Genomic DNA, 27,843 nt, shown 5'->3' with positions numbered 1-27,843 from the left:
CAGGCCACGGTGATGTCATTAAGCATGACTGAGCCCTGGAGATGGAGGTTAATTGGGAAAGGGGAAGAGGGGAGGAGAGCCACCGCACCAGACAGTCTGTGCTAGAATTTGCAGCTGGCTACTGCCAAGCAGGAGCCTGCAAGCTGCGTGCGCAATTCTTGTAATAATTTTGGCTTTTGTCAAAGGTACTCTCACCCACTTGGCGATTTGAGTTCTCCCCCTGCCACCTGGGGGACGTGGGTGGCGCTGTGGGTTAAACCACAGAGCCTAGGACTTGCCAATCAGAAGGTTGGCGGTTCGAATCCCCATGACGGCGTGAGCTCCCCTTGCTCGGTCCCTGCTCCTGCCAACCTAGCACTTGGAAAGCATGTCAAAGTGCAAGTAGATAAATAGGTACCGCTCTGGGGAGAAGGTAAACAGCATTTATGTGCGCTGCTCTGGTTCGCCAGAAGCGGCTTCGTCATGCTGGCCACATGACCCAGAAGCTGTACGCCGGTTTCCTTGGCCAATAAAGCGAGATGAGAGCCGCAACCCCAGAGTCGGCCACGACTGGACCTAATGGTCAGGGGTCCCTTTACCTTTACCTGCCACCTGGAGGGGCCATTGCCCTTACTACTGCCACTGCATCCTCAGTGCTGTTGTTGTCTTGTGGCAGCAACACGGGTGCAGCCACAGGTGAGGGTGCAGTTGTGATGGCAGGGCCAGGTATGGTGCTAGGGGGAGGGAGTACAGATTGGGGGCGGGGGGAGCTTTTGTGGCAGCAAAATGTCTCAGCCTGGCTCTGATTCCATCATTGCCTCTTTCCTGGCTTATGCACAGACATCAAAGGTTATTCTACTTTCATTGACTTCCGTCTTTGAATTAAACTCAGTTTTGGGTAACGTTATGGGACCTCTTAAATCTGCCATAACTTAGGCTCTGAGCATGTCTTCATCTGGCCCTGGCTGAAACTTTCCTGATGTGCAAATGTGATGGCATTTTGACTCGCTGAGCAACAGTATTCATGCGTGAAAACTGGGAAAACAGGGAATTAAACGGTGGCGGGATGTTGTGAATGGGTTCCAAGGGGGTTTCAAACTTTTCCCGGCAGCTTCTGACATTCTCCTCCGTGACAGTTTAGGATCTTCCCCTGCAACGAGAGCTGGTGGTGGTCTATATTTGTCGCTTTTGCTCATCGCTGCTGACATCCCTCTCAGAAAGAAGCGGCTGTCTCGTGTTACAGCAAAAAGTCTGCAGTCGCCCGTCTAGAAACCTGGCAGAGAACTGCCTTCGTATGAAAATCAAGGTTTGTCAGGAGAGACAAATGTGAAGTTTACTGCTATCTGGGCACCAGAAGAAATTGTGGAATCTTTACACAGAAGGCAAGTTTCAGAACAGTGAGATTCTCCTTTTTTATTATGGTAGATTGAACTGGCGCAGCTGTTCAGTGTAGGAGCGATTGTTTAAAAATGGGTGCCTGAGTCTTGAGTCTTATTTTCCATTTTCCTCCTTTTTCCTCCTTGTGCCCTTTCCCCTGTGCGTCTTTTATTTGTGCGTCACGACACTTTTTGCTTCAGCTTAATAAATGCTGCTCAATAAACTTAGACAAATGTGAGCAATTGGACTGCGGCATAAAAAGATAACGAGAGCATATTTCTGCATGCAGTAGTTATGAAAGTGCATTCATGCTTTGTAAATTGAAATTACATGTTTGTAAAAAAAAACAACCCGAAACAAAATGTATGGCTTTGTAGTGTAAAGTTTATACTATCGTGAAATCCTCTTAATGGCCTGAATTGGATCCTTGGTCAGCAAGGCCACTGGAAGGCCACTTGTGGTAGAGGGTGAAAGGGCACAGCGACAAAACCCAGAGTTGGCACCTTGTTGGGGGACAGAGGTCCATGCCAGTCCTGGAGTCTTGAGTCTCTGTTGCTCACTCCAGGCCTCTTTATAAGGTTATCGGGACTCTCCTCAGGCCAAACACCCTTTTGTTGTTTAGTCGTGTCCGACTCTTCGTGACCCCATGGACCAGAGCACGCCAGGCACTTCTGTCTTCCATTGCCTCCCGCAGTTTGGTGAAACTCATGCTGGTAGTTTCGAGAACACTGTCCAACCACCTCGTCCTCTGTCGTCCCCTTCTCCTTGGGGACCCCATCAGGGTCTTTTCCAGGGAGTCTTCTCTTCTCATGAGGTGGCCAAAGTATTGGAGTCTCAGGTTCAGGATCTGTCCTTCCAGTGAGCACTCAGGGCTGATTTCCTTCAGAATGGAGAGGTTTGATCTTCTTGCAGTCCATGGGACTCTCAAGAGTCTCCTCCAGCACCAGAATTCAAAGCATCAATTCTTTGGCGATCAGCCTTCTTTATGGTCCAGCTCTCACTTCCATACATCACTACTGGGAAAACCATAGCTTTAACACCAAACACTCTACTGAGCCACATTTTCCATCAGTCCTGCTTTGCATCCTCTTTGAGTGTTCTTGTGTGGCTACTTGCATGATAGTGGTGGCGTAGGAAGTGGGGTGCAGTGGGTGGGGGACATCACTGAGGGCAGTGAATGTGGGGCCTGGGCCTGCAGTGCACCCGAGCCACACGCCTCTCCTGGGGAGTGACGCAGTGGCTCAGGCTCCACGCTGCCCGAAACAGCAACGTGGGGCTTGCAGACTCTGTGGAAGTTCTGCACAGAGTGCTCTGCCCCAGTTTTCCCCACCCCATGGGCTTCTTGCCCCACCCCCAGGTGCAGGGCATTTGTGCCGCCACGGGCGCCCAAGCAACTAGCTACGCCACTGCATGATAGACAAGAATGTGTTCAAATGAGGAAACAAGCCCATTGCGTGCCCTGTAGTTCCGCACTGATTAATAAACACACCATGAGTGTTTTGGATTATGGGCTTAAACAGGCCATGACTGTACAGTGGTACCTCTGCTTAAGTACTTAATTCGTTCCAGAGGTCTTCTTAACCTGAAACTGTTCTTAACCTGAAGCACCATTTTAGCTAATGGGGCCTCCTGCTGCCGCCGCGCCGCCGGAGCATAATTTCTGTTCTCATCCTGAAGCAAAGTTCTCAACCCAAGGTACTATTTCTGGGTTAGCAGAGTCTGTAACCTGAAGTGTATGTAACCTGAAGCGTATGTAACCCAAGGCACCACTGTATTGGTTACAGATGTGAGGCTATATCTTGACTCCCGCCCGTCCACAGGGAGTCAAACTAAGGGCAAACCACCAGAAGGGGGAACCCTAAGACTTACATAAAATAGGGACACCCCGAGGGGGTCCCTGTTGGGGTAGTGGCATGGCCCTAGCTCACACGTGGGCGTCGGACAGAATCCACACCCCTGGATCCCTTAAACAGGATGCCCTTATCAAAACAGGATGCCCTTAAACAAAGGCTTACCCAATGCCTAACCTTGCAAAGTTGTGACGATGGCTACAAGGCAGGCGAGAGCCAAATGGCCGGTGCCAATTTGCCAAGTGGAAAAATTCCTACCCAGCCCCAAGAACAAGGCGGCCGACATTTGTCCATAGCAAGGTCATGTCAAACCAAAACTTAAAAAGAGGGTGGGTGGGTAAGGAGTTCTGGCGTGGAGGTGAGAGTGGGAAGCCCCCGGCCACGTCACAGTTTAAATTACCTGCGGCCACACCCCCTGCCGGCATGGAATGGCCGGGCAGGGGTGACATGGAGGGGGTTGGCGTTGAGGGGGAATCAATCTCCTGCCCCCTAGCTGGGTCACTATGAGAGCCTGGGTGCCCGGTGGAATGCCACCCACCCCAGAAGGTGAGCGGACCTGTACAAAAGCAACGTTTTGTTGTTGTTGCTCCACCTACGTTTTCTTCTGGTCCTGCCCACCGCTGGTCATTAGGCCCCCGAAAAATTGCACAGAATGTCATGTGGCCCCCAGGCTAAGAACAACAACCAAAAACCCCCTGATTTAAATCTTTAAGATATGCCAGGACTTTGGCTTTTTCGCTACACAAAAGTAACTCCTCCTGCCTATTAAAAGTGCTTATACAGTGGTACCTCAGGTTACAGACGCTTCAGGTTATATACGCTTCAGGTTACAGACTCCGCTGACCCAGAAATAGTACTTCGGGATAAGAACTTTGCTTCAGGATGAGAACAGAAATTGCGCAGCAGCGGTGCGGCAGCAGTGGGAGGCCCCATTAGCTAAAGTGGTGCTTCAGGTTAAGAACAGTTTCAGGTTAAGAATGGACCTCTGGAATGAATTAAGTTCTTAACCCGAGGTACCACTGTATTTTGTTCTTCCTTTGTGTCATTGTGGCCACGCAGCTCTCCCTCTGCCTGTTCTGAACATCTTGTGGCATTTTGTTCCTCACTGCTCATAACCCAAACAACTCTCTCTGCAGGATAGATTGGCATCCCGCCTTCTCGCTCCTGCAATGGACACGGGATCCAAAGAGAACGAGGCAGAACCCCCCAGATTCTACCACTTGGAGCTTTATGACTCAGCTGAAGACCTGGAGCTCTTTTCGGAAGAGCCCTTCCGGAGGCGAGATCTGGGCTTGTGCGAAACCAGTAAGACTCAAGGTGCAGAGGAGCAAAGGTTGCCTTCCTTGGGCAACGCAAGAGAGAGCGACAAAGGGGAAGATACATACTGCATTACATGCTGCGTCCCGATCCGAGCCGATGGTCAGCAGAGTGGCGACCACAGTGAGCACGAGGTCATTCCTCTTAGCAGCGTGGTGGAAATTGCAAAGGTGGGGACAATGAAAAACTAGTCAATCCAGTCTGGAAGGAGGGGCTTTCAGTCGGTTATGATTCACTGGGCCAAAGATTTTGGGTATAATATACAGCTGAGTGATTGGGTGAAATTATGGAAGGAAGGTTTAAAATTTACTGCATGCAATGCCCTAAAGGAAAATGTGATGAAAAGGATGTATAGATGGTATATTACACCTGTCAAGCTAGCGAAAATGTATAAAGTCAGTAATAAATGTTGGAAATGTAAAGAAAAAGAGGGAACATTTTATCACATGTGGTGGGAATGTAAAAAGGTGAAATGCTTCTGGGAGATGATATATAATGAGTTGAAAAAAATGTTGAAATATACATTTATAAAGAAACCAGAAGCATTTTTATTGGGCATTGTGGGGAGTGACATAAATAGAAAGGAATGTAAGCTCTTTTTATATGGAATAACAGCAGCAACAATATTATTGGCCCAAAAATGGAAGCAAGAAGAGTTACCGATGATTGAAGAATGGAGGATGAAGTTAATGGACTATGCAGAATTAGATAAACTAACAGGAAGGATTCGAAACCGGCGAGACCAGAAATTCACAGAAGACTGGAGTAAATTTGCGGACTATTTGAAAAGTAATTGTGAAGAACAGACGACGTTTGTAGGGTTGCAAGAAGTTTTGTGAGGAGTATTATTAGAAGTATTGTAAAAATGGAGAAGGGGAAGGATGATTTATTAAGAGATGTAAAGGCAATATAAAGTTAAGAAATGCATAAGAAGTGGTTAAAACGGTGGATCATCAGAGGTGCTGACGGAAGTCTAAAAAGATTGTATAAGTGATAAGTTTTGTGGTACATTTTATAATTTATATGTTAAAATTAATAAAAAATATTATATAAAAAAGGAAGGAGGGGGTTTCTCTTTCCACGATAATCTAGTATGCTAAACACTGTCATTTCTTGAATAGGATGAGTTTCGGAAAAACTTATGCAGACTGGAAGATCAGATCACTCACCTGGAGAGCTTTTCTAGCCACTTGGAGGAAATTTTTATCACCATCGAGGTGAGACATCTTCATGCATTGGAAACCTCAAGAATGGGACCTCAATACTTGATTGTGGGGCTACCTTTGGGTTTTCCAAATGCTGCGGTTGGACGGTTGTTGGAGATAGACTATTGCCAGCACATAATTCTAGTACTCAAAGGTTGGCACTGGCTGCTCACATGCTACAAGACCGGGTTCAAGGTTCTTGTATTAAGTTAGTAATTTGGACCCAAGATACCTCAAGGATGACCTGATCCCTTACATCCCTGCTCAGTCACAGAGGTCTTCAGGGGAGTCACTGTTAGAAGTCCCCCATGGTGCGTATCCACTAGAAACCACAGGTTGAGGATTGTGGGCCGAATTTTATGGGACTTCCTACCAGGAGAGATCAGACAAGCCCCATCCATACTGAACTCCTCCTTAAACTGCCAAACCATGTTAAAATACCTTTTTCTTTGGGGCTGAAATCTGCTCTCCTCCTTCTTCATCTTCAGGCAGGTAATGTTTGGGTTGCCTTTGTAAATACCCTTGAAGTTTTGCACCTCTGTTGGTTACTGAATTAATCTACAAAAATGCAAATGCAACATGCTGGCTAATAACTTCGTAAATATATAATCGGTATGATGTCATTCAAAATATACGAATAAGCCACTTCAAAATAATATGTATATCATACAACACATCTCACAAAATATACAAGTACTGTAACTGCAAGTTGTTATATGTATCAGAGTCAAACAAAGGTTCAAACAATCAATGAACACCAAACCATCTCTCAACGGAAGGCGTCTCACACAAGTCTCAAAGGAAAACATCTCTAAGCTATTCATTGGTTGTTTGAACCTTTATTTGACTCTGATACATATAACAACTTGCGGTTACTTGTATTTTTTGTGAGATGTGTTGTATGATATATATATTATTTTGAAGTGGCTTATTCGTATATTTTGAATGACATCATACCGATTATATATTTACTAAGTTATTAGCCAGCATGTTGTGTTTGCCTTTTTGTAGATTGTCCCATTATGCAATGCAGGGGTTTATGTTTGTTCAGGTTACTGAATTAAGACAGACCCATAAATGAACCGTTGCTGCGTAGTAGATAACAACAACCGAGTCCTATGGAGAAACTGCCACTGATTCCAAGAGCAAAGCGCGCTTTGTGTTCATTCAGATTTCTCTGTTTTTAGTGTGGGGTGTCTGGTGGGAAATTTGTGCAGCTGGAAAATCTGCTTCTTCTTTTTTTAAAAAAAACTATTATGGCTGAACCAGGGCAGGTTTGTCGTGTAGGTCCCTTCGTGGATCTTTTGGGTGGCAATTGCTCAGCAAACCCATTCCAACCCTGAAATGCTCTCTTTCCAGGAGAATTTTGCTAGGCAGGAGCAGAACTTGGAGAGGGGCTACAATGATCTCATGCTGACCCTTGAGCAAAGGTATGAGGAAGTCATGCAGGCTTTGGGGGAAGAAAAGAAGGAGAAGCTGGAAGGATTGTATGAGCAGCTGGTCAGCTGTGGAGGCAACCTGGACACATGTAAAGACCTGATGGAAACCATTGAGGATCTCAGCCAAGGTGAAAATAAAGTGAATGCGATCAAGGTAAGGAGATGTATGCGATGGAAATAACCAGTGATAAAATACTTACGTAGTCTTTAACCTCAGATCTGTTTTGTTTTGCTTTAAGAGTCAGTTGATAAATGCAAATGAGACAGTCTGTAAGCAAATTAAAATTAAATGAGAATTATTATTTTTATCCCACTTTCCTTAAAGAGTCCTGGAGACTGTAGTTTGTTAAGAGTGGTGGGAATAGTAGCTCTGTGAGGCGTCTCCTAACAATCAGTACCCTTAAAAAATTGCAGTTCCCAGAATTCTTTAGAGGGAACTGTGATCATAGGCGCCAGGTCTAGGGGGCCCTGGGTGCCAGGGCACCCACCCAAAATTGTGGGTGCTTAGCACCCACAACATGGGACTCTGACGTGACTTCTAGTTTCTACCGGAAGTTATGTCGGAGCCCCAACGCAACCTCCCAGAGGACCTTCGGAAGTCTTGTGAGGACTTGGATGTGACCTTCAAGACCCTGCAAGGTCTTAGAACGACGTCCGAGGCCCTGCCAAACCTCTGAATGTGACTTCTGGTAGAAACTGAGGTTCTGGCAGTTGTTTTCTGTGAAACTCCAAGCGATATTATGAGGATTATATAAATGGCCTACCTGACACATTTTATTCAGCAGTTACTAAAAAGCCTACTGCTTTTTGGTTCTTGAGTGTGTGTGTGTTTAAATAGATGTACCGTATTTTTCCATGTATAAGACTAGGTTTTTAGGTTTAAAATTGGGGCTCGTCTTATACACGGGTAGTGCTGGGTGCTGTTTTCTTAATTTGGAGTCCCCAAAAATTAGGGGGCGTCTTATACATGGGGGCGTCTTATACACGGAAAAATACGGTACTTGTTAATTGCCCTGGGAACACTGTGACATTTTATACATACAGATGCCAAGATTCTTTGGAGGAAGCCATGTGCTTTCAATATAGGGTACGTACTCGCAAGCCTCTGTCCCAAAGACTGGACCCACAAAGCGGCTTAAGAGAAACTGAAAGGGGAAAAAGCAGCTCTTCTGTAACAAGGACAATCAGAACCATTGTGAGACTGAACACTGGCATTCTCTTAAATGCTGAATTAAAGGAGACATAAGCATTGCTTCAGAAGCTGGTGAAGGCCAGTCTATTGCAGGGTAAATTTCTCCAACACTGAATATTTTGAGGGTGGGGAGAGCTGAGCCCAGGGCTTTTTTTCAGCTGGAATTCAACAGAACCCGGTTCTGGCACCCCTCAGGTGGGTGCCATTATAAGAGAGCAAGGAAGGCGTTCATGGTGAGGTTCAGCACCTGTTTCTTTAGAAAAATAGCACTGGCTAAGCTCCATTGAATTTGATGGGGTGCTTCTGATTGAAGATAGGCACAATGGTTTTACAGTGGTGCCTCGCAAGACGAAAATAATCCGTTCTGTGATTCTCTTCGTCTAGCGGTTTTTTCGTCTTGCGAAGCAAGCCCATTGACGGATTAGCGGATTAGCGCTATTAGCGGCTTCTAGCGGCTTCTAGCGGCTTATCGGCTTATCGGATCAGCTGATAAGCGGCTTAGCGGCTTAGAAAAAGGGGGGGAAAGGGGGAAAACCCCGCAGGAACTCGCAAGACATTGTCGTCTTGCAAAGCAAGCCCATAGGAGATTCGTTTTGCGAAGCACCTCCAAAACGGAAAACTCTTTCGTCTAGCGAGTTTTCCGTCTTGCGAGGTATTCGTCTTGCGGGGCACCACTGTACTTGGCATTGTAGGGGAGGGCATTAACAGACAGGACTGTAAATAATTTTTATATGCAATAACGGCAGCAATAATATTATTGGCACAAAAATGGAAGCAAGAAGAATTACCGACGAAAGAAGAGCGGCAAATGAAATTAATGGACTATGCAGAATGAGATAAATTAACAGGAAGGAGTCGAAGCCTGCGGGACCAGAGATTCTTAGAAGACTGGAGTAAATATTTGAAGTATTTGAAAAGCCATTGTAATAAACAGATCACGCTAGTAGGACCGCAAGAAGTTATGTAAGGAGGATTAGGTGAAATATTGCAAGGAAGACTATGAAGAGAACTATTAGTTAATGATAATTAAAATTAATAGAGAAATTAAGAAATGCAGAATAAGTGATAAAGAATGGGAAATCTTCAGAGGTTGTTGACAGAAGTCCAAAATATTGTATAAGACCAGAAATTATGCTAAATGACTGTTGGAAATGATATGTTAAAATTAATAAAAATGTATAATAATTAAAAAAAGAAGATAGGCACAGTGGGGTTGAATCCCTGCTTCCAATCAGATCAGAGCAGCACAAAGTGTCACAAATTATACTGTTGATAAACGTAGCACAACTGAAACGCATCAGCAAGTGGTTGTTGACACACACACACACACACACACACACACACACACAAACACACACTGAATTGATTTGATGAATGGGTTTAATACTGACTTGCTGAAAGGTGACAGAAATCTCCTGCATTTTGATTCATGAATCCAGCCAGCGGACCACGTTTTGAGAAAAGCCCTTTTATAGACAGGTACTTCAGTTCAGAACATAGCAGGGGATTTGCAATTCCTGTGAGTGATCACCGTAATTTTGCTCTGTCGTGTAGCCGGAGTGCAGGGGGGGGGGGGAGAAAGAAGGCTTTTTATATAACAATCGCAGCAATCTTTGAGAAGGAGATAAAAGAAGAAATTGCATTTTACCTAAGAGTCCTCCACAATGGCTCTCTTTGCTATTTTTAGCAACACCTTTATTCTCTTTTAATTTGAATTGGAGGAAAGGAAGGCTGTCTTCCAAATAATAACACACACACCCCCAATAAAACTTTCCAAACTGTGCCAGGCCAGAAGAGAACCCAGAAGATTATATCTAAATTTAGTCCCTCATCTGCACTATACCTTTAAATCACTTTAAACTGTTATGGCTTCCCCCAAAGAATGCTGGGAACTGCTTTTCTTAAGAGTGCTGAGAGGTGTTAGAAGACAATCATCATCATCATCATCATCATCATCATCTTTATTATTTATACCCCACCCATCTGGCTGGGTTTCCCCAGCCACTCTGGGCGGCTTCCAACAAAAGATTATAAATGGGCGGGGTATAAATAATAAAGATATTATTATTATTATTATTATTATTATTATTATTATTATTATTATTATTATTATTATTATCATCATCATCATCATTATTATTATAACGGCTGCTCAGAACTTTAGCAAACTTCATGGAAGCATGCCTTCCTTGACAAGCCAAAATAAAGTACGGTAGTAGTTTTCACCAAAATTGGAAATAAATATATGATAAGTGGATTAGAAAGAAGAAATGTGTCACTTTTCAGCACTTTTTAACCTGCTGAACTTGTGGTAATTTTATTATATCTGTTTGAAATTCGGCATATCATAGACCTCTTCAGGTAAATCATGTATGTCAAGTTCCAAGTTATTAGATCAACAGATGCCATTTTTATGAACAATAGTATTTTGTGGTTAAATGGCAAAACCTTTGTTGTTGCTGTTGCATACCTTAACATTCCTGTGCCCCTTTAATTTTGATTATAATGTGTTCCTATCATTAAACCATCTTTTTCTCCTGCTTCTCCTTCTCTCTCTCTCTCTGCCTCTCTTGTCTACAGGCCGCAGTAGCTACAAGCCACAGGTAATATCAAGCCCTGAATTCGTAGTTCCTCACCCTCCTGCGTACTTAAGATGAATATACTGAATATCTTTCTTATGCTTCAGAGCCTGTGTCCATCCCTTATGTTTATTACAAATGGATCAGGGTGAAAGACATGGTTTCCCCCCAGCTTTTATCCACACAACAACTTGTGAGATAGCTTGGGTTGAGAGTCGTCGTCACCATCCCATGGTCACAAAGTGAACTTTTAACGATTGTGTTTGCATCCCCTCCAACATTTCTCCAATGAAAATAGGGACGTCCCATTCCATAATGATAATTTTACTATTTATACCCCACACATCTTACTGGGTTGCCCCAGCCACTCTGGGCAACTTCCAACACATATAAAAACACACAACTTCCCTATAGAGGGTTGTCTTCAGACGGCTCGGGGGTTGGATAACTCCATTCCCTCTAACATTTCTCCGATGAAAATAGGGACATCCTAAGGAAAAGTGACACGGGTGGCGCTGTGGGTTAAACCACAGAGCCTAGGACTTGCCGATCAGAAGGTCGGCGGTTCGAATCCCCGCGACGGGGTGAGCTCCCGTTGCTCGGTCCCTGCTCCTGCCAACCTAGCAGTTGGAAAGCATGTCAAAGTGCAAGTAGATAAATAGGTACCGCTCCGGCGGGAAGGTAAACGGCGTTTCCATGCACTGCTCTGGTTTGCCAGAAGCAGCTTGGTCATGCTGGCTGTATGCCGGCTCCCTCAGCCAATAAAGCAAGATGAGCGCCGCAACCCCAGAGTCGGTCCCTTTACCTTTACCTTTAAGGAAAAGTGGGGCATTCCAGGATCAAATCAGAAACCGGGATGACTTCTCTAAATCAGGGATGTCCCTGAAAATAGGGACACTTGGAGGGTCTGTGTTTGATTTGTGGTTCCAATATTGTCCAATTGCAGCCTTACTCAACCTCCAAATGTTTTGAACTACAATGCCCATCATCCCTGGCCATTGGCCATGCTGGGGCTAGCAGGAGGTGTAGGCCAAAATATCTGGAGGGCATCAAGTTTGGGAAGGCCATATTGTATTTATTAAGTTGTGGGTGAACATAGCAGATGACACAGCAATTCTTCAAACAGCTCTTGTTTATTCAGAGGCCAGAAGAGAACTGAACTGAAGGGTTCAGTCAGCCTGCTTATATAGAGCTCCAGTACAACGTAACTGTAACAATTTTCTAAAACTATCCAATCACTGAACGTCACTTTCGATCCCTTATTTGCATAACTATCTACAGTATCCCCCTGCTGGCCCAGGGTGAGAACTTCAGTACATAACAGTATTGCTCTTTCTTTTGTAATTTGTTTTAAGTATTCATCTGACAGAAGAATGGGACAAAAGCATTAAATAGCAGCTAAGAAACTCAACTTTCCAAGTGTCAGTCCTTATGTAGCTTAGGTTGCCACCATTCATGGGCATATCACCAGGCGTGAATAGCAGAAGTGCAAAAATTATTTAGGGGGGGAAATTACTAAAGGTGGCTGGGGGGAATGCCTCCCAGTAGTCCCATGAGGACTGAGCATGCTCAGTGGACACAGAATGCTAACTGATCGCTGAGTGGAGAAGAGAAAGCCATGAGAGATGGGGGAAAGGAATGGAGTATTCTGAACAGGGGCAGTCCATACTGCAACATTTTGTTGCAGATCCCACTTGTATACCGTACATAATAATGATGAGGATGATTTTGACATAACAGATTTATATCTATCTCTAACACACACAAACACGCACACATGAAAAAATATGAGACATTAATATATAGCCAAGCTCTTAGAGTTGCTGTCTTACTCTCCATTTCTCTGGCACTTGCAGATTGGTCGACTTCTTGAAAAAGGACGTGGATATAGATCTTTCAGTGCCGACAAACTTTGAAGCCCGGGTGATAGATTTCTCTGATATTCAGGAGCTAATGGACTCCATTAATTCAGTCCCTGGTATTTTCATTGTATTTATTTCTGGTTTCTATCTGACCCTCAGAATTCTCCCCCGTCCATACCCCTTACTGGCTTTGCTTGTGCCCCAATGATTTCTGCCTGGCTGAAAAGTGTCTTTGAACTCAATGTTTAGGAAAGTTTTTAATGTTTGATGTTTTATTGTGCTTTTAATTCTGTTGGGAGCCACCCAGGGTGGCTGGGGAAACCCAGCCAGATGGGCGGGGTATAAATAAATTGTTGTTGTTGTTGTTGTTGTTGTTGTTGTTGTTGTTGTTGTTGTTGTTGTTACAATAATACCTCTTTCTTGTCTGAATGGAAGAAAGAGCTGGGGTGGGTGGGTACGTAGAAACTAATCTATTGTACAAAGTGAAAATTTACATATATTGCTCCACCCACTTTTGTCTCTAGCCACACCCACCACTGTCATGTGGCCCTCGGGAGATTGCCCAAAAAGAAATGTGGCCTTGGTGGTTCTCCCCATCATCAGCTTGGTGTAGACTAAATACTAAACCAGGCAGACAACTAGCATAAAATATAAAGCAATTTCTTCTGTTAAGTGGCGTTGCTTATCTTTGGAATTCCCCATGTGAATTCTGTTTAACAGATTATTTTTTCCCCTTCCGCCCTCCCTGTTCCAGTTCCTTTGCCTCCTTGTGCCCCAGTAATGAACACCCAGGATCCCAATTCTGCTACTGGTACGTCCGTGAGAGTCTGCTGGAGCTTCTTTTCAGAAGATGTTGTCGAAAGCTACCAGCTGTACTACAAACGAGTGAGCAACGAGACATCAAAAGAGGAGCAGGACGGTAAGGCTGCCTATACGCCATGACCATAGCTGTCAACCGTCCCTTATTTGGTGGGAAACTCCCTTATCCCAGCACCATGTCCCACTGCTGTCCCTTATTGATGATGTCCCTTAAATTTCCCAGGTTTCAAAGGAAGCAGCTCCTCTCCCTCCCTCCCTACCGGCCAGGGAGGAGGGAGGCTCCAACTGTGTTGCTTGGTTGCCTGGCCTGCCCCCCTCCGGCCTCCTCTCACCAGCCTCGGCCCCCGGGAGCCCCTCCCCGCTGGGACTGGTGGGAGCCTTGGGCTCTTCCGCTGCCATCCTCCTCGCGGCCGCCGAACTGAGCATCTCTGTCCAGGGGAGCATCTTCGTAGCTTGGACTTCGTTTTGCGCGAAAAGTGGTTGCTGCTTGTAGTTATTTAATTGCAGTGTTTCATCAGCTGGTGTCCTGAGCAGCAACCTCTGGAAATGAAGGGCTAAAAACCGGCGTTGCTCTCCAAAATTATCTGGCCCCTTTTAACTTCGTATTTCAGGTGGTCGACTAAAATCCCTTATTTTGGCTGCTGATCCCTTATTTTCAAGGCTTCTGGTCCCTTATTTTCAAATCTGTAAGTTGACAGCTGTGGCCATGACTGTCCTCAAAGAATTCTGGGAACTTTAGTTTCCCACACACAGAGCTATAATTTCAAGCACCTGTCGAGGTGGTTGTCTGGGGTCCTGAAACCTTTTTAAAAACTGGTGAGCCAGTAGGAAAATACAAAGCATTATCTTTGTTTTTATTTGAAAATTAAATCTGGCTGAGAGGCTCCCGCCACTGAACTATGAAATGGTGCAGCAGATATTGAAAGGGTTCCTGCTTAGAAGTGAGTTTCGGAAAATGCCATTTTAAAATAACTTTCTAAATCTTCCGCTTTCTCACTGCAGCGTTTATGCTAAACGTGAAAGAAACATATTGCACAGTTACTAACCTGGCGCCGAACGCGCAGTATGAGTTTTGGGTGAAAGCCCTCAACAAAGCCGGGGTCGGCTCAGCGAGTGAACGAGCTGTTTATATCACAGGTAAATGCATTTCAGATTTCGAATGGCTTTTGACATTCACCTTTTCCTGAGTTTTGAACGAAGCGAAGTCTACAGAAGTGGGGCGTGAACCAGCTAAAGTTTGTTGAACTCTGCAAGTTTTTTTATTTATCTCAAATAGTTACATCCCACCAGAGCTGCTTACAAAAACAAAACAACACTATAAAAGCCTTTTCTAGAAGATAATTTGGCAGGCAATCACACTGTTAACTTTCAAGGATCTGTTGAAGATCCTTTTATGCCAACAGGCCTAAAGGGTAAAGTTAAAGGGACCCCTGACCATTAGGTCCAGACGTGACCGACTCTGGGGTTGCGGCATTCATCTCGCTTTATTGGCTGAGGGAGCCGGCGTACAGCTTCCGGGTCATGTGGCCAGCATGACTAAGCAGCTTCTGGCGAACCAGAGCACCGCACGAAAACGCCGTTTACCTTCCCGCCGGAGTGGTACCTATTTATTCACTTGGACTTTTGATGTGCTTTTGAACTGCTAGGTTGGCAGGAGCAGGGACCGAGCAACGGGAGCTCACCCCGTCGCGGGGATTCGAACCGCCGACCTTCTGATCGGCAAGTCCTAGACTCTGCGGTTTAACCCACAGTGGCACCTGCATCCCACAGGCCTACTCAGCTTAAATTTTCTCAAGATTAGCCAGTCATTTTAATGATAATTTTGTACTGCATGTATAGTATTTTATTTTTGTTTGTTTATATATTTATGGATATTAATAATTGTATTATTTATTGGTTTGTTTTTGTTTTTATTATTTATTTTCTGGGGTTTTTTATATTGTGATTTTATGTTGTGAGATCTACAGGTATAGGGCAGGCGGTATACAAATTTAATAAAGAAATAAAAATAAGAAATGAATAGATATTTTAAAAGATTATATCCCGCTTTTTAATCATCTGTGTCTCAAAGCAGCTTATGACGATAAAAAATATACAAAATGTAAAACATCTATTAAACTTCAAGCACTTTAAACCTCAGAAATTTAAAATCTCAATAATGGAAACAAAAACATGAGGAGAGGAAAATTTAAAATATTAAATAAGAATTCATGATGCAAAGACCACCTGAAATGAAATTGTTTTAACCAGGAGCCTGAACTTTAGCAGGGATGGTGCCTGCCTGATTTCTAGTGGGAGGGAGTTCCAAATGCTTCATCATATTTGCATAAAGTGCTGAATACCGCCTTGATATTTTACATGAGATGGTGGAATATAAATACTGCGATGAAATAAAGGAATAAATGAATGTAAATATTCAGCAGGGGAGGGGGGCAAGAAGAATTGATCATCTGAGAGGATGCTGAAAGCCCAACCATTGTGGAGGGGCTGATCTGTTTGTGTGTGTGTCTTTGATCTTTGTTTTTAAGTTAATCAATGAAAACCTTAATAACACTTTTAAAAGACAAACCCTCATATTTTATCTCATAACCAAATGGCTCAGGAAAAAAATATTTATCTGCTTCTTCTTTTTTTAAAAGCTCCTTTGGCACCTGTCCTCAAAAGGAAGGAGATCCAGAGTTGTGAACACGCAGCGCTGGTGCGCTGGGAATCTGGGAACACAAATCCTGTTGACTCCTACACTGCTGAATTGTCCAAGCTGACAGATGGAGAGGACGGGAACATCATTACTGAGTGAGCTGCATAGTATTAGAGGCATGCAATGCCGCGGTTTAGCTCGGGCCATGTCTTTCAAAACGCCCAGAGAGCCAAGGGGAAGGATGGAGTTTTGAGCTAAGGGTTAGCAAACTTCATTCCTGATAAGGCCTGGGAGGCTGCATACAAGGCAGAAAGCTTCTCTACAGCAGGTCTCCTGGGTCATAGCTGTTTCTCTTAAAAAGGCCACGTGCCTTTTTCGTGGTATTCACCGTATTTTTTGCTCTATAAGACGCACTTTTTCTCCCCTAAAAAGTAAGGGGAAATGTGTGTGCGTCTTATGGGGCGAATGCAGGCTGCACAGCTATCCCAGAAGCCAGAACAGCAAGAGGGATTGCTGCTTTCGCAGCGATCCCTCTTGCTGTTCTGGCTTCTGGAATTCATAATATTTTTTTTTCTTGTTTTCCTCCTCCAAAAACTAGGTGTGTCTTATGGTCTGGTGCGTCTTATAGAGCCAAAAATATGGTAGTTGATAATACATACATTACAGTAGGTGCACAGGGACGCGGGTGGCGCTGTGGTCTAAACCATTGAGCCTCTTGGGCTTGCCGGTCGGAAGGTCGGCAGTTTGAATCCCCACAACGTGGTGAGCTCCCATTGCTCAGTTCTGCCAACCTAGCAGTTTGAAAGCACACCAGCACAAGTAGATAAATTGGTACCACTGTGGCGGGAAGGTAAACAGCATTTCCATTCGCTCTGGCTTTCATCACGGTGTCCCGTTGTGCCAGAAGCAGTTTAGTCCTGCTGGCCACGTGACCCGGAAAGCTGTCTTTGGACAAACACCGGCTCCCTCGGCCTGAAGCGAGATGAGCGCCACAACCCCATAGTTGCCTTTGACTGGACTTAACCGTCCAGGGGTCTTTTACCTTTACCTTTCTTTTACAGTAGGCACACCTGACCCACGCTGAGACCATTGGGTCTTGGGGACTGCAAGGGGTCAAAGACCCTTTGCTATTTCTGCAGTAGGGATCCAGTCTCCACTCAAGAGCCACCAATCAGCATGAAAAGGGGGCTTTTAGCCACTCAGACATCTGTCTTCTCACGCTTTGTGCTGATTGGAGCTTCTGGTTCCTGGCTCACCTCAGATGGCTGCCTTTGTCCCGCTCCTAAGATTTTGATTTTGACCCCAACATCAGAACAGATGTGGAGGGGGTCAGGGAGGACTCTTTCTGCCTCATTTCTCCACTCTTCCTCAAATGCCTTTTATGCTCCCTTGACAACAGTGATCCGTTAGGTTTCCTTCTGTTTTTCTCTCTCTCCAGGTCCATTGTTGGCATTCCGAATTGTGAAGCGCTGATTCAGCTGGAGCCAGGACACAACTACTTGCTCTCTGTGAAAGCAGTCAACATGGGAGGTTCCAGTGAGCGGAGCGAGCCTGTCTCCATCTTAAGCACAGGTATAACAACAACAACAACAACAACAACAATTTATTATTTATACCCCGCCCATCTGGCTGGGTATCCACAAAGACCAAAAATACACTAAGATGTCACACATTAAAAACTTCCCTAAACAGGGCTGCCTTCAGATGTCTTCTGAATGTCAGGTAGTTGTTTATCTCTTTGACATCTGATGGGAGGGCGTTCCACAGGGCGGGTGACATTACTGTGAAGGCCCTCTGCCTGGTTCCCTGTAACTTGGCTTCTCGCAGCGAGGGAACCACCAGAAGGCCCTCCGTGCTGGACCTCAGTGTCCAGGCAGAACGATGGAGGTGGAGACGCTCCTTCAGGAATACTGGACCGAGGCCATTTAGGGCTTTAAAGGTCAGCACCAACACTTTGAGTTGTGCTCGGAAACATACTGGGTAGTAATTACAAGAACAATTCTTCACACCTGTATGGGAAGAATGGCTGCTTACCCAGTCCTGGGAAGGGGTGGGTGGCTTGTGGCCTGGCATGGTAGGCCCCAATTCCAGGGGAGCAACGCTGGGCATGTGCGAAGGGGGCCATCATACAGGAGTTGTTTGCATTTGCAAGGTTCCGCGATCTCTGCCAGCTACCATATTCCATCCTTTCACAGGCACTTCCTTCACTCTGAATGAGGAGACAGCCCACCCCTTGCTGTCTGTGCTAGAAGACGGATTGACAATTGCATGTTGCAAAACTGAGAGTCCCAAATGTGAATGGCCCTTCTGTGAAAACAGCTTTACAAGGTATGGAATCTATAGGCCTGTTTCATAGGCTTTGTTGTTGTTTAGTTGTTTAGTCGTTTAGTCGTGTCCGAGTCTTCATGACCCCATGGACCAGAGCACGCCAGGCACTCCTGTCTTCCACTGCCTCCCGCAGTTTAGTCAAACTCATGCTGGTAGCTTGGAGAACACTGTCCAACCATCTCGTCCTCTGTCGTCCCCTTCTCCTTGTGCCCTCCATCTTTCCCAACATCAGGGTTTTTTCCAGGGAGTCTTCTCTTCTCATGAGGTGGCCAAAGTATTGGAGCCTCAGCTTCAGGATCTGTCCTTCCAGTGAGCACTCAGGGCTGATTTCCTTAAGAATGGATACGTTTGATCTTCTTGCAGTCCATGGGACTCTCAAGAGTCTCCTCCAGCACCATAATTCAAAAGCATCGATTCTTCAGCGATCAGCCTTCTTGATGGTCCAGCTCTCACTTCCATACATCACTATTGGGAAAACCATAGCTTTAACTATACGGACCTTTGTTGGCAAGGTGATGTCTATGGCGGCCAAGAGGGCCAAGAGGGCCAAAAATGGAGCCCGGCACTCTTCCATTGCGTAGCTTGCAAACTGTCCGTGCCGACCCAAACATCCTTCTGCCTCTTTGGCCGGTTAGCAGAGCGATCACAGCAGTTAGAAGCGATTGCAGTGTGTGGGTAATAATTCAGAACACACACAAGGCTTTCTCTTATCTTCTCAGCCTTTAATCGTGTAGCATAACATCATAAATCACACCCGGCGAAAGCTCACACATCTTCCCTCTCGCTTTGCGTACGAGAAAAGAAACACACAGAGTAAAACCACTCCCGAATGCGTCTTGCAGCCACGCCTCAAGATGTGAGACGTCACTCAGAACTCTTTAACCCTGTAAGTTCTGAAACCCTTAACAATGTCTCTGCTTTTTAAGATGCTGTCTAAGTTTGTCATTGCTTTTCTCCCAAGAAGCAGGTGTCTTTTAATTTCGTGGCTGCTGTCACCATCTGCAGTGATCATGAAGCCCAAGAAAGTAAAATCTTTCACTGCCTCCATTTCTTCTAATTTTATTTCACCTTTTCTTCTTTGGCAGGGATTTGCACTGAAATATACTTAGGAGTCCTGTAGTGATTTCATGCTCTTTATTGCAGCTTGTAAAACAGTGATTGACTTGCCCCCCAAACCTCAGGTTTTTATATACATTATTTACACAATGAGTCCTGTCTGATTGGCTGATTCTGCTTCCCTCCTGGAGCCTGATTAGTCTTTTCCTGCAGGCCAATCAGTTGTTGCATCCTACTAGCCTAATAGGCTGATTAACTTCCTCCTGGAGCCTGATTGGTCTTTTCCTGCAGGCCAATCAGTTGTTGCATCCTACTAGCCTAATAGGCTGATTAACTTCCTCCTGGAGCCTGATTGGTCTTTTCCTGCAAGCCAATCAGTTGTTGCTTTCTAGGATCCTACTTGCCTATTGATCTAGGATACAAGCTTAGTACATAACATGCACCTTTCAAAAATGCCTTCTCAAAGGGTTACTATACAGTGGTACCTCAGGTTACATACGCTTCAGGTTACAGACTCCGCTAACCCAGAAAGATTGCTTCAGGTTAAGAACTTTGCTTCAGGATGAGAAGAGAAATTGTGCTCCGGTGGCGCGGCAGCAGCGGGAAGCCCCATTGGCTAAAGTGGTGCTTCAGATTAAGAACAGTTTCAGGTTAAGAACGGACCTCTGGAACGAATTAAGTACTTAACCCGAGGTACCACTGTAATAGTAAAGGATGGTTTTCAGACACACTTTTGGGGCAAGCCAGCCATGAAGTGTGCTCAAATTCCTCTGGAAAAACGGTTGTCCCTGTGGAGATGGCAGTATTGAGTCAGCGGCTCATGTGATTCTGGCTTGCACTCTTTATAAAGATTTGAGGAGTGAGGTTTTCACCCCTCTATTATTGTCCCTGCCGGGCCGCTCAAACGTTGCTACTAAGCCCTTTTTTCTAGCAGATCAAGATAATCAGGTGACAAGAAAAACTCCAAATTTTTTTGCAGGGGCAATTAGAATAAGATCTATTACTTGATTATTGGTGTAAATCTCCGAAATGTATTTTGCATAGTTAAGTTTTTACCTCTATCTTCAGTACATTTTATTTTATTGCTATTGCTAGTGGCTCATGCAAATAAAGATTCTTCCGATCTGTGCTCAAGTGCAGTAAAAAAAACAAACAAAAACCAATAAGAAATGTCTGCCTCCTCTTTCAGACATTGGGATTGGTGGGGTAGAAACCAGGGAGCGTGAAAAGTGGGTGGAGTCAGAGCAAGCGAGAGGCGGAGCCAACACATTCTGGTTTTTCTGACAGGACAGTTTACTCTGAGGGAAACTTGGATTGCCTCAGCCATTTTGTCACATTTCACTATGCATGCCATTTATGTTGTGAATGAATTTCCTCTCCCCTCCGGCATTCCTCTGGGGCAGTGGCGTAGCGTGGGGGGTGCAGGGGGGGCCGGCCGCACCGGGCGCAACATCTGGGGGTTAGGGTTAGGGTGCGCAAATCCACGGGTTAGGGGGCGCAAATTACTTGCCTTGCCCCGGGTGCTGACAACCCACGCTACGCCACTGCTCTGGGGTTCCATAAAACATGGGGGAATCCTGTAATTTTAGAAGTGTTTGTGCATGCTGGTCTGACATGGCTGTGAGCCCCGTTTGCCCCTCATCTCGGCTTCCAGACAGCCCAAAATGCAAAAAGAAAAGGACGAGCGTCGCTGGATTCCATCACAACTCTGTGCTCTTAATTGCACAGCTGTGAGGGTTTTAAAGTCAGCCTAATTACACGATGCGGTCCTTGTAGCAATCTCTTGCTTTTTTGCACATTACTAGATTCTACAGGAAGCAGGCAAGTGTCTTCCCTCCCACTTAATTCCAAAATTTGCTGTGATTGCCATGGCAACGCTAGCTTATACACAAACAGATATGCAGATAACAACCCCTCCCGAAAGATTCCTCCTTACAACATACAGCCAGTGGCGTAGCGTGGGTTCTCAGCACCCGGGGCAAGGCAAGTAATTTGCGCCCCCTAACCCGTGGATTTTAGCACTCGAGTCTCTTCCGCGCCCCCCCCAGATGTTGCGCCAGGTGCAGCAGGCCCCCCTGCACCCCCCACGCTACGCCACTGCTCCCACCACAAGTCTTCAGGACAGCCATCCGAAGGCTGGCGCGGGGAGAAGGTCTCTCCGCCCCACCGCCAGGCTTCGGAGCAGCCTTCCGAAGGCTGGCGCGGGGAGAAGGTCTCTCCGCCCCACCGCCAGGCTTCGGAGCATCCTTCCGAAACCTGGCGGTGGGAGGTGGTCTCTCCGCCCCACCGCCAGGCTTCAGAGCAGCCTTCCGAAACCTGGCAGCGGGAGGAGGTCTCTCTGCCCCACCGCCAGCCTTCGGAGGAGGTCCGAGGACAGTGGGGTTCCTGCTTCCTCGAGGAGGGCCGGCCAAACGCGCCCCCCCAAATGTTGCGCCCGGTGCGGCCGGCACCCCTGGCACCCCCCACGCTACGCCACTGCATACAGCTGACAATTCTGGGTGATGTTTACCAGAGAGTAAATGAATCAGTTCCACTTAAAACGAGGAGAAAGAGGGGTCAGCCTAGACCTCTACCCTGTTTGGCTGCTATCCCTATGGAAGAACCCCATTAAACACTGGGTGGTATTCAAGGTTAGTCCTACTCAGAGTAGACCCAGTGAAGTTAATAAGCATGTCTAACTTAGGCTCATTAATTTCAGAGGGTCTGTTCTGAGCAGGGCCAAGGTCACATTCATACCATACATTTAAATCACTATGGTACCACAGAGCTATAATTTTCAGAGTTGCTGAACAGTCAATTGCTCTTCACAGGGAGCTCTGGAAATTGCAGCTCTGTGAGGGGAAAATTGGGTCTCTGAACAACTCGCAGCACACTTAACAAACTACAGCTCCCATAATCCTTTGGGGGAAGCCATGACTGTTTGAAGCGGTATGATACTGCTTTAAATATATGCCGTGAATGTGGCCTTAAGTGGGACTTAGTTCTGGGTAAGCATGCATAGAACTGCACTGTAAGATTTCTTGTTATGCTAAAAATGGCAATGTATTAAGTTCTGTATATATAATTCTCTTAATTTCTGTTTACGTTATGCGGATAAATTATAATCTTTGTGATGGAATATTTTTTTTATAATAATTTTTATTCAGTTTCCAATATACATTCCATCCATATTTAACATCCACTTCTAACATATACATCTTTTAGACTTCCCTCAACCTATCTGACAATTTTCCATATAATCACAATTACTCACATCTCTTAAATTTATATTGCGCTTTAACAATCTTAATCTTATCATATCTTTTAAGCAACATTTCTATCCATCATTTTCACAGAGCTTCTTGAAAGCCAACAAGCGTTATTTGCTTCTCACATACATTTTTTGTATACTCTGTAAATTTATTCCAGTCCTCGGTGAATCTCTGATCACGTTGATTCTAAATTTTCCCCGTTAATTTGTCCATTTCTGCATATTCCATCAATTTTATTCTCCATTCTTCCCTCGTCGGCATTTCTTCCTGTTTCCATTTCTGGGCCATCAAAATTCTAGCTGCTGTCACTGCATACCTAAATAGTTTCACATCCTTCTTTTTAATTTCATTCCCTAATATTCCTAATAAAAATGCTTCTGGTTTCTTAACAAAAGTATATTTCAACATTTTCTTCATCTCATTATAAATCATTTCCCAGAAGCTTTTCACTTTCTTACACTCCCACCACATGTGATAGAATGTTCCTTCTTTTTCCTGACATTTCCAACATTTATTACTGACTTTATACATCTTACCAAGTTTCACTGGTGTTACATACCATCTATACATTGTGATGGAATTTTGTGCACTGCTAATCAGGTGCCTTATTGATCTAAGTCCTGTATTTGCTATGACAGTAAACTGCAACAGACGGACGCCGCAATCGTATGCTTACATACTTGGGAGAGAGCCCATTAAACGCAGCAGGACTAATATTTATTATTATTATTATTAATTTATTTAATCATTTTTTCCATACAAGCAGCAACCACAAAAAACACATACAACAAAAACCACAATAACACTAATAACACAATTTAACAATTCAGATTTGAGTACTGAGATACCTATAACTACACCTTTTAAACAATATTTCCCCACCTCTCCTCCCCCTACTTCCCACCACTTTCCGCCTTATCGCTTAAGTATTCCTTCCAGATTTCTTCATATTTAGCCATTCTTAATTTGCGTCGATATGCAATTCATTTGTATGTAACTAGTCTGTCCATATTGTCAATCCATGTGCTCAATGGGATCTTTTTGCCGCTCTTCCAATTCATCAAAACAAGTTTTTTTGCTTCTAATATGGCACGGTACATCCATATTTTTTTTTTTACCCCTTGCAGCAGGACTAATCTTCCAACAAGAATGCACACGAATTGCACTTTTTGCCTTCACCACTAGGATATTGTAGTCCCATGTCCTCAGATTGTTGCAAATAGGCTCCCCACCAAAAGTCACCGCATGCATCATTCAACGCAGCATTGTCCAAACAGCACCATTTTGCATTCTCTGTTCCAGAGTTAACAGTTAAAATGCAGCACGATTTCCAGCCAAGGATTCCTCATTCCTGGGCTTGTGAGCCTCATCGTTGTGATTACTACAGAACAGGCATACCACCGGGCAAATGGGCGCTGAATAACTTTAAGCCACTGATTTCCTAGCAAACAAAATTGCTATAAACACAGAAGTCAGGGTCACGTTGAATCATATCTATGCTCCCTCATAAATCCAGTGGTCTTGTGATAAGGTTCAAGCGCCATCAACAGGGCACATGGTGTTCTCCTGGTGCCAGTAAAGACTCTGAGAGCTCCTCCGTTCACTTGCGGTGAGGTGGTGAGAGCGGTTGCCCTTTCCGCCCTTGAAAAGTACACGGAGTTGAAGGAGGAAGTTGGAACGGTGCCACTCTTTCCCACTTCCTCTTTCAGCTCTATGTGTTTTTCAAGGATCAGGTTAACCCACCTGTACCTGACTCTTACCCTGATCCCTTGGAAAAGCAAAGTGTGTTCTTTCTTTCTTTCTTTCTTTCTTTCTTTCTTTCTTTCTTTCTTTCGGGGAGGGAACCGATCCAGGGAGGGAGGAGGGGTGGGACCAGAAAGGGTGGTGCTCACAGCACACCTTCAAATAGCCAAATATACTCACCAAAAGTCAGGAACCCCTGTCACAGATGTTGGCTACCTTCAGATATTCTCTATAGCAAGGGAATATACAGTATTTTCCACATTTCCTTTTGCCAGATCCATCGCTATCTTGGGAAACCCAATACCGTTCCAAGGCAAACATTACTGGGAGGTGGACGTCAATGAAAATACAGAATACCGTGTTGGTGTGGCTTTTGAAAATGTTTCTCGTGACAGCTATCTGGGCACAAGCCACGCCTCCTGGTGTATGAGGCACACAGTCAACTCTTCCAGGTACAAACACTTCCAAGCCATAGGTAAACGGTAAAGGTAAAGGACTCCTGGACTGTTAAGTCCAGTCAAAGGCGACTATGGGGTTGTGGTGCTTTCAGGCCGAGGGAGCCGGCATTTGTCCACAGACAGCTTTCCAGGTCATGTGGCCAGCAGGACTAAACCACTTCTGGCGCAACGGGACACTGTGACAAGTGTCAGAGCGCATGGAAACACCATTTACCTTCCTGCCGCAGTGGTACCTGTTTATCTACTTGCACTGGCGTGCTTTCAAACTGCTAGATTGGCAGAACCTGGGACAGAGCGAAAGGAGCTCACTCCATCACGAGGATTCGAACCGCCGACCTTCTGATTGGCAAGCCCAAGAGGCTCAGTGGTTTAGCAATCATAGTGTTGGAAGGGACCCGATGGATCATCTAGTCCAACCTCCTGCAATGCAGGAATATGCACCCATATAGTGCATACGAGAGCCAGTGTGGTGTAGTGGTTAAGAGCGGTGGACTCGTAATCTGGGGAACCGGGTTCGCTTCCCCGCTCCTCCACATGCAGCTGCTGGGTGACCTTGGGCCAGTCACACTTCTCTGAAGTCTCTCAGCCCCACTCACCTCACAGAGTGTTTGTTGTGGGGGAAGAAGGGAAAGGAGAATGTTAGCCGCTTTGAGACTCCTTCAGGTAGTGATAAATCGGGATATCAAATCCAAACTCTTCTTTTTCTTCTTCTTCTACAGGGTTCAGACCCATGACCATGGCACTTTCAGCATCTTCTGGTGCAACTGCCCAGTCATAAACGATCTTGCTTTCAAACGATCTTGCACCTGCAAAAGCTCATAGCTGGATGTGCTGCTTAATTTCCAATACAGTATATGCATGTTCCCATACCTTCCTGCTGAAAGTCTTGTCACTTTTTATATCACAAAAGTTCTGGTTAATTTTTTTCCCTCCTGCACTTTTTTTTAAAAAATAGAACATTTATAAAGCACTTGCTCAAACTAATAAACAAACCAGGCAGAGGGCCATCTCAGTAGTGGCGCCTGCCCTGTGGAACGCTCTCCCATCAGATGTCAAGGAAATAAACAACTATCTGATTTTTATAAGACATCTGATGGCAGCCCTGTTTAGGGAAGTTTTTAATGTATGATGTTTTATCGTGTTTTTAATATTCTGTTGGGAGCTGCCCAAAGTGCCTGGGGAAACCCAGCCAGATGGGCGGGGTATAAATAATAAATAATAATTATTATTATTTGCAGTAACAGTTCATGGGTGCCGCCCCAGGAGGCAAAAATGAAATAACAGTGGAGAAGCATAGCAAAACAGCTAATAGAACTGGAATGATGTCCAGTAAAAATCTACCACTAATGCACTGTTATCGCATCAGTGACACTTTGCAGAACACTGTACCTACCAAAAAACCAAAACTCAGTCTGCTCTGAGAGCTTCTAATTGCATGCATTTTCTCTCTCTCTTGCACAGACATACCTACGAGTTTCTGAACAATGGGATGACTCCAGAAATTACGATTACTGTCCCTCCCCAGAGGATTGGACTTCTGCTTGATTACGACAAAGGGAGCCTGTCGTTTTTTAACACGGATATTATGCAACACCTGTACACCTTCCACAACCACTTTCAGGACTTTGTGTGTCCTTGTTTTGCTCTAGAGGAGCCTGGCACACTCCGGATTCTGAATGGCGTTGCGATGCCTACCTACGCGATTTCGTGATTCGGGGGCAGCTGTTTGGCATGCATGCAATGCCTGACTCTTGCATAACTCTATTAAAACCTACAGCTTCACAGTGTCACAACCATACTCTCTCCCTTAAAACACCACCTGCTTTATTCTTTTTAAAAATACACACACATTTATATCCCACTTTTCTTTGAAAGCAAAGCAGTTTTCATAGGAAATTTTAAGCAAAGCTGCCACATCAGATTACACAGCTGCAAAACTCAAAATGACAGAAAATAATAACTTGAAAGATATGTTAATTTTTACTTACATTATAAGCTTGTTATACTGTGCATCTTTGGGTCATTATGAACTGTCAGTGGTCCTTACTGCTGCGGCTTCCACGGAACATCTGCAAAGAGCATGTAAGCGTCATTTGGATCTTTCTTTCTTTCTTTCTTTCTTTCTTTCTTTCTTTCTTTCTTTCTTTCTTTCTTTCTTTCTGCTTAGCCATCTCTGCACCAGTTTAAATAAGCAGTTTGGGAGGCAAGTCAAAGCTTGTGATATTGCTTGTGAATATCGATAGTGCGAGGTGGGAGGCACTGAGCCACCTGCAGTAAAAACTGAAGAGATAAAATAAAACCCAGATGCTGCTGTTTGTACTCTTTAAGGATGCTCTTTCACAACTTCGCATCCAGTTGCATTCTGCAGGGGTGAGAAATCTGTGGCTCGCCAGAGGCTGTTGGACTCCAACTCCCATAAGCCCCAAGCAGCATAGCAACTGGTCAGAGATGATGGGATTTGGAGTACTGGCAAAACCTGGGGGGCCACAGGTTGCCCAGCCTAGCATAATAGAGCATGTTCTTTAAGCACCCCAAAGCTCCTCTAAGAAGTATTTCTCCAAATACTCAATCCTTTCTTTGTTTGAATTTTGCTAGCCTCGCCCCACCAGCCTTGATGTGTGCCATGCTTTACAACATGTAAAGTTTATAAATTGCAGCAGAGACTCTTTCTGTGGTGTGTGCAATGAAAACAATCCAGTTTCACTTGTTTGCTTGCCGGTGGATATCAATGGCTGGTGGGGATTTCCAGA

At 44.9% G+C, this 27,843-nt stretch overlaps 1 protein-coding gene across 2 annotated transcripts; it reads left to right on the top strand.

Moving 5' to 3' along the window:
* The first annotated feature begins 60 nt into the window (after nt 1–60).
* FSD2 (fibronectin type III and SPRY domain containing 2) lies at nt 61–27,398 on the top strand. Of its 2 annotated transcripts, none has more exons than XM_081170027.1 (14): nt 61–185; nt 1,116–1,361; nt 4,343–4,693; nt 5,645–5,740; nt 7,088–7,321; nt 10,940–10,962; nt 12,795–12,916; nt 13,555–13,719; nt 14,622–14,756; nt 16,259–16,412; nt 17,696–17,829; nt 18,453–18,585; nt 24,911–25,087; nt 26,555–27,398. In XM_081170027.1, the coding sequence occupies exons 3-14, from the start codon at nt 4,376–4,378 to the stop codon at nt 26,802–26,804; spliced, it is 1,941 nt and encodes a 646-aa protein (XP_081026153.1). In that variant the 5' UTR covers nt 61–185; nt 1,116–1,361; nt 4,343–4,375; the 3' UTR covers nt 26,805–27,398. The 2 variants fall into 2 exon arrangements, with proteins under 2 accessions (XP_081026153.1, XP_081026154.1); XM_081170028.1 differs by having other exon boundaries at nt 69–185; nt 1,121–1,361.
* Nucleotides 27,399–27,843: the final 445 nt, after the last annotated feature.

This window comes from Podarcis bocagei, assembly GCF_964188305.1.
Source record: "Podarcis bocagei genome assembly, chromosome: 14".
NCBI classification, from domain to species: Eukaryota; Metazoa; Chordata; class Lepidosauria; order Squamata; family Lacertidae; genus Podarcis; species Podarcis bocagei.
The sequence above is the reverse complement of the archived record's forward strand: the minus strand, read 5'-3'. Positions and strand labels throughout refer to the sequence as shown.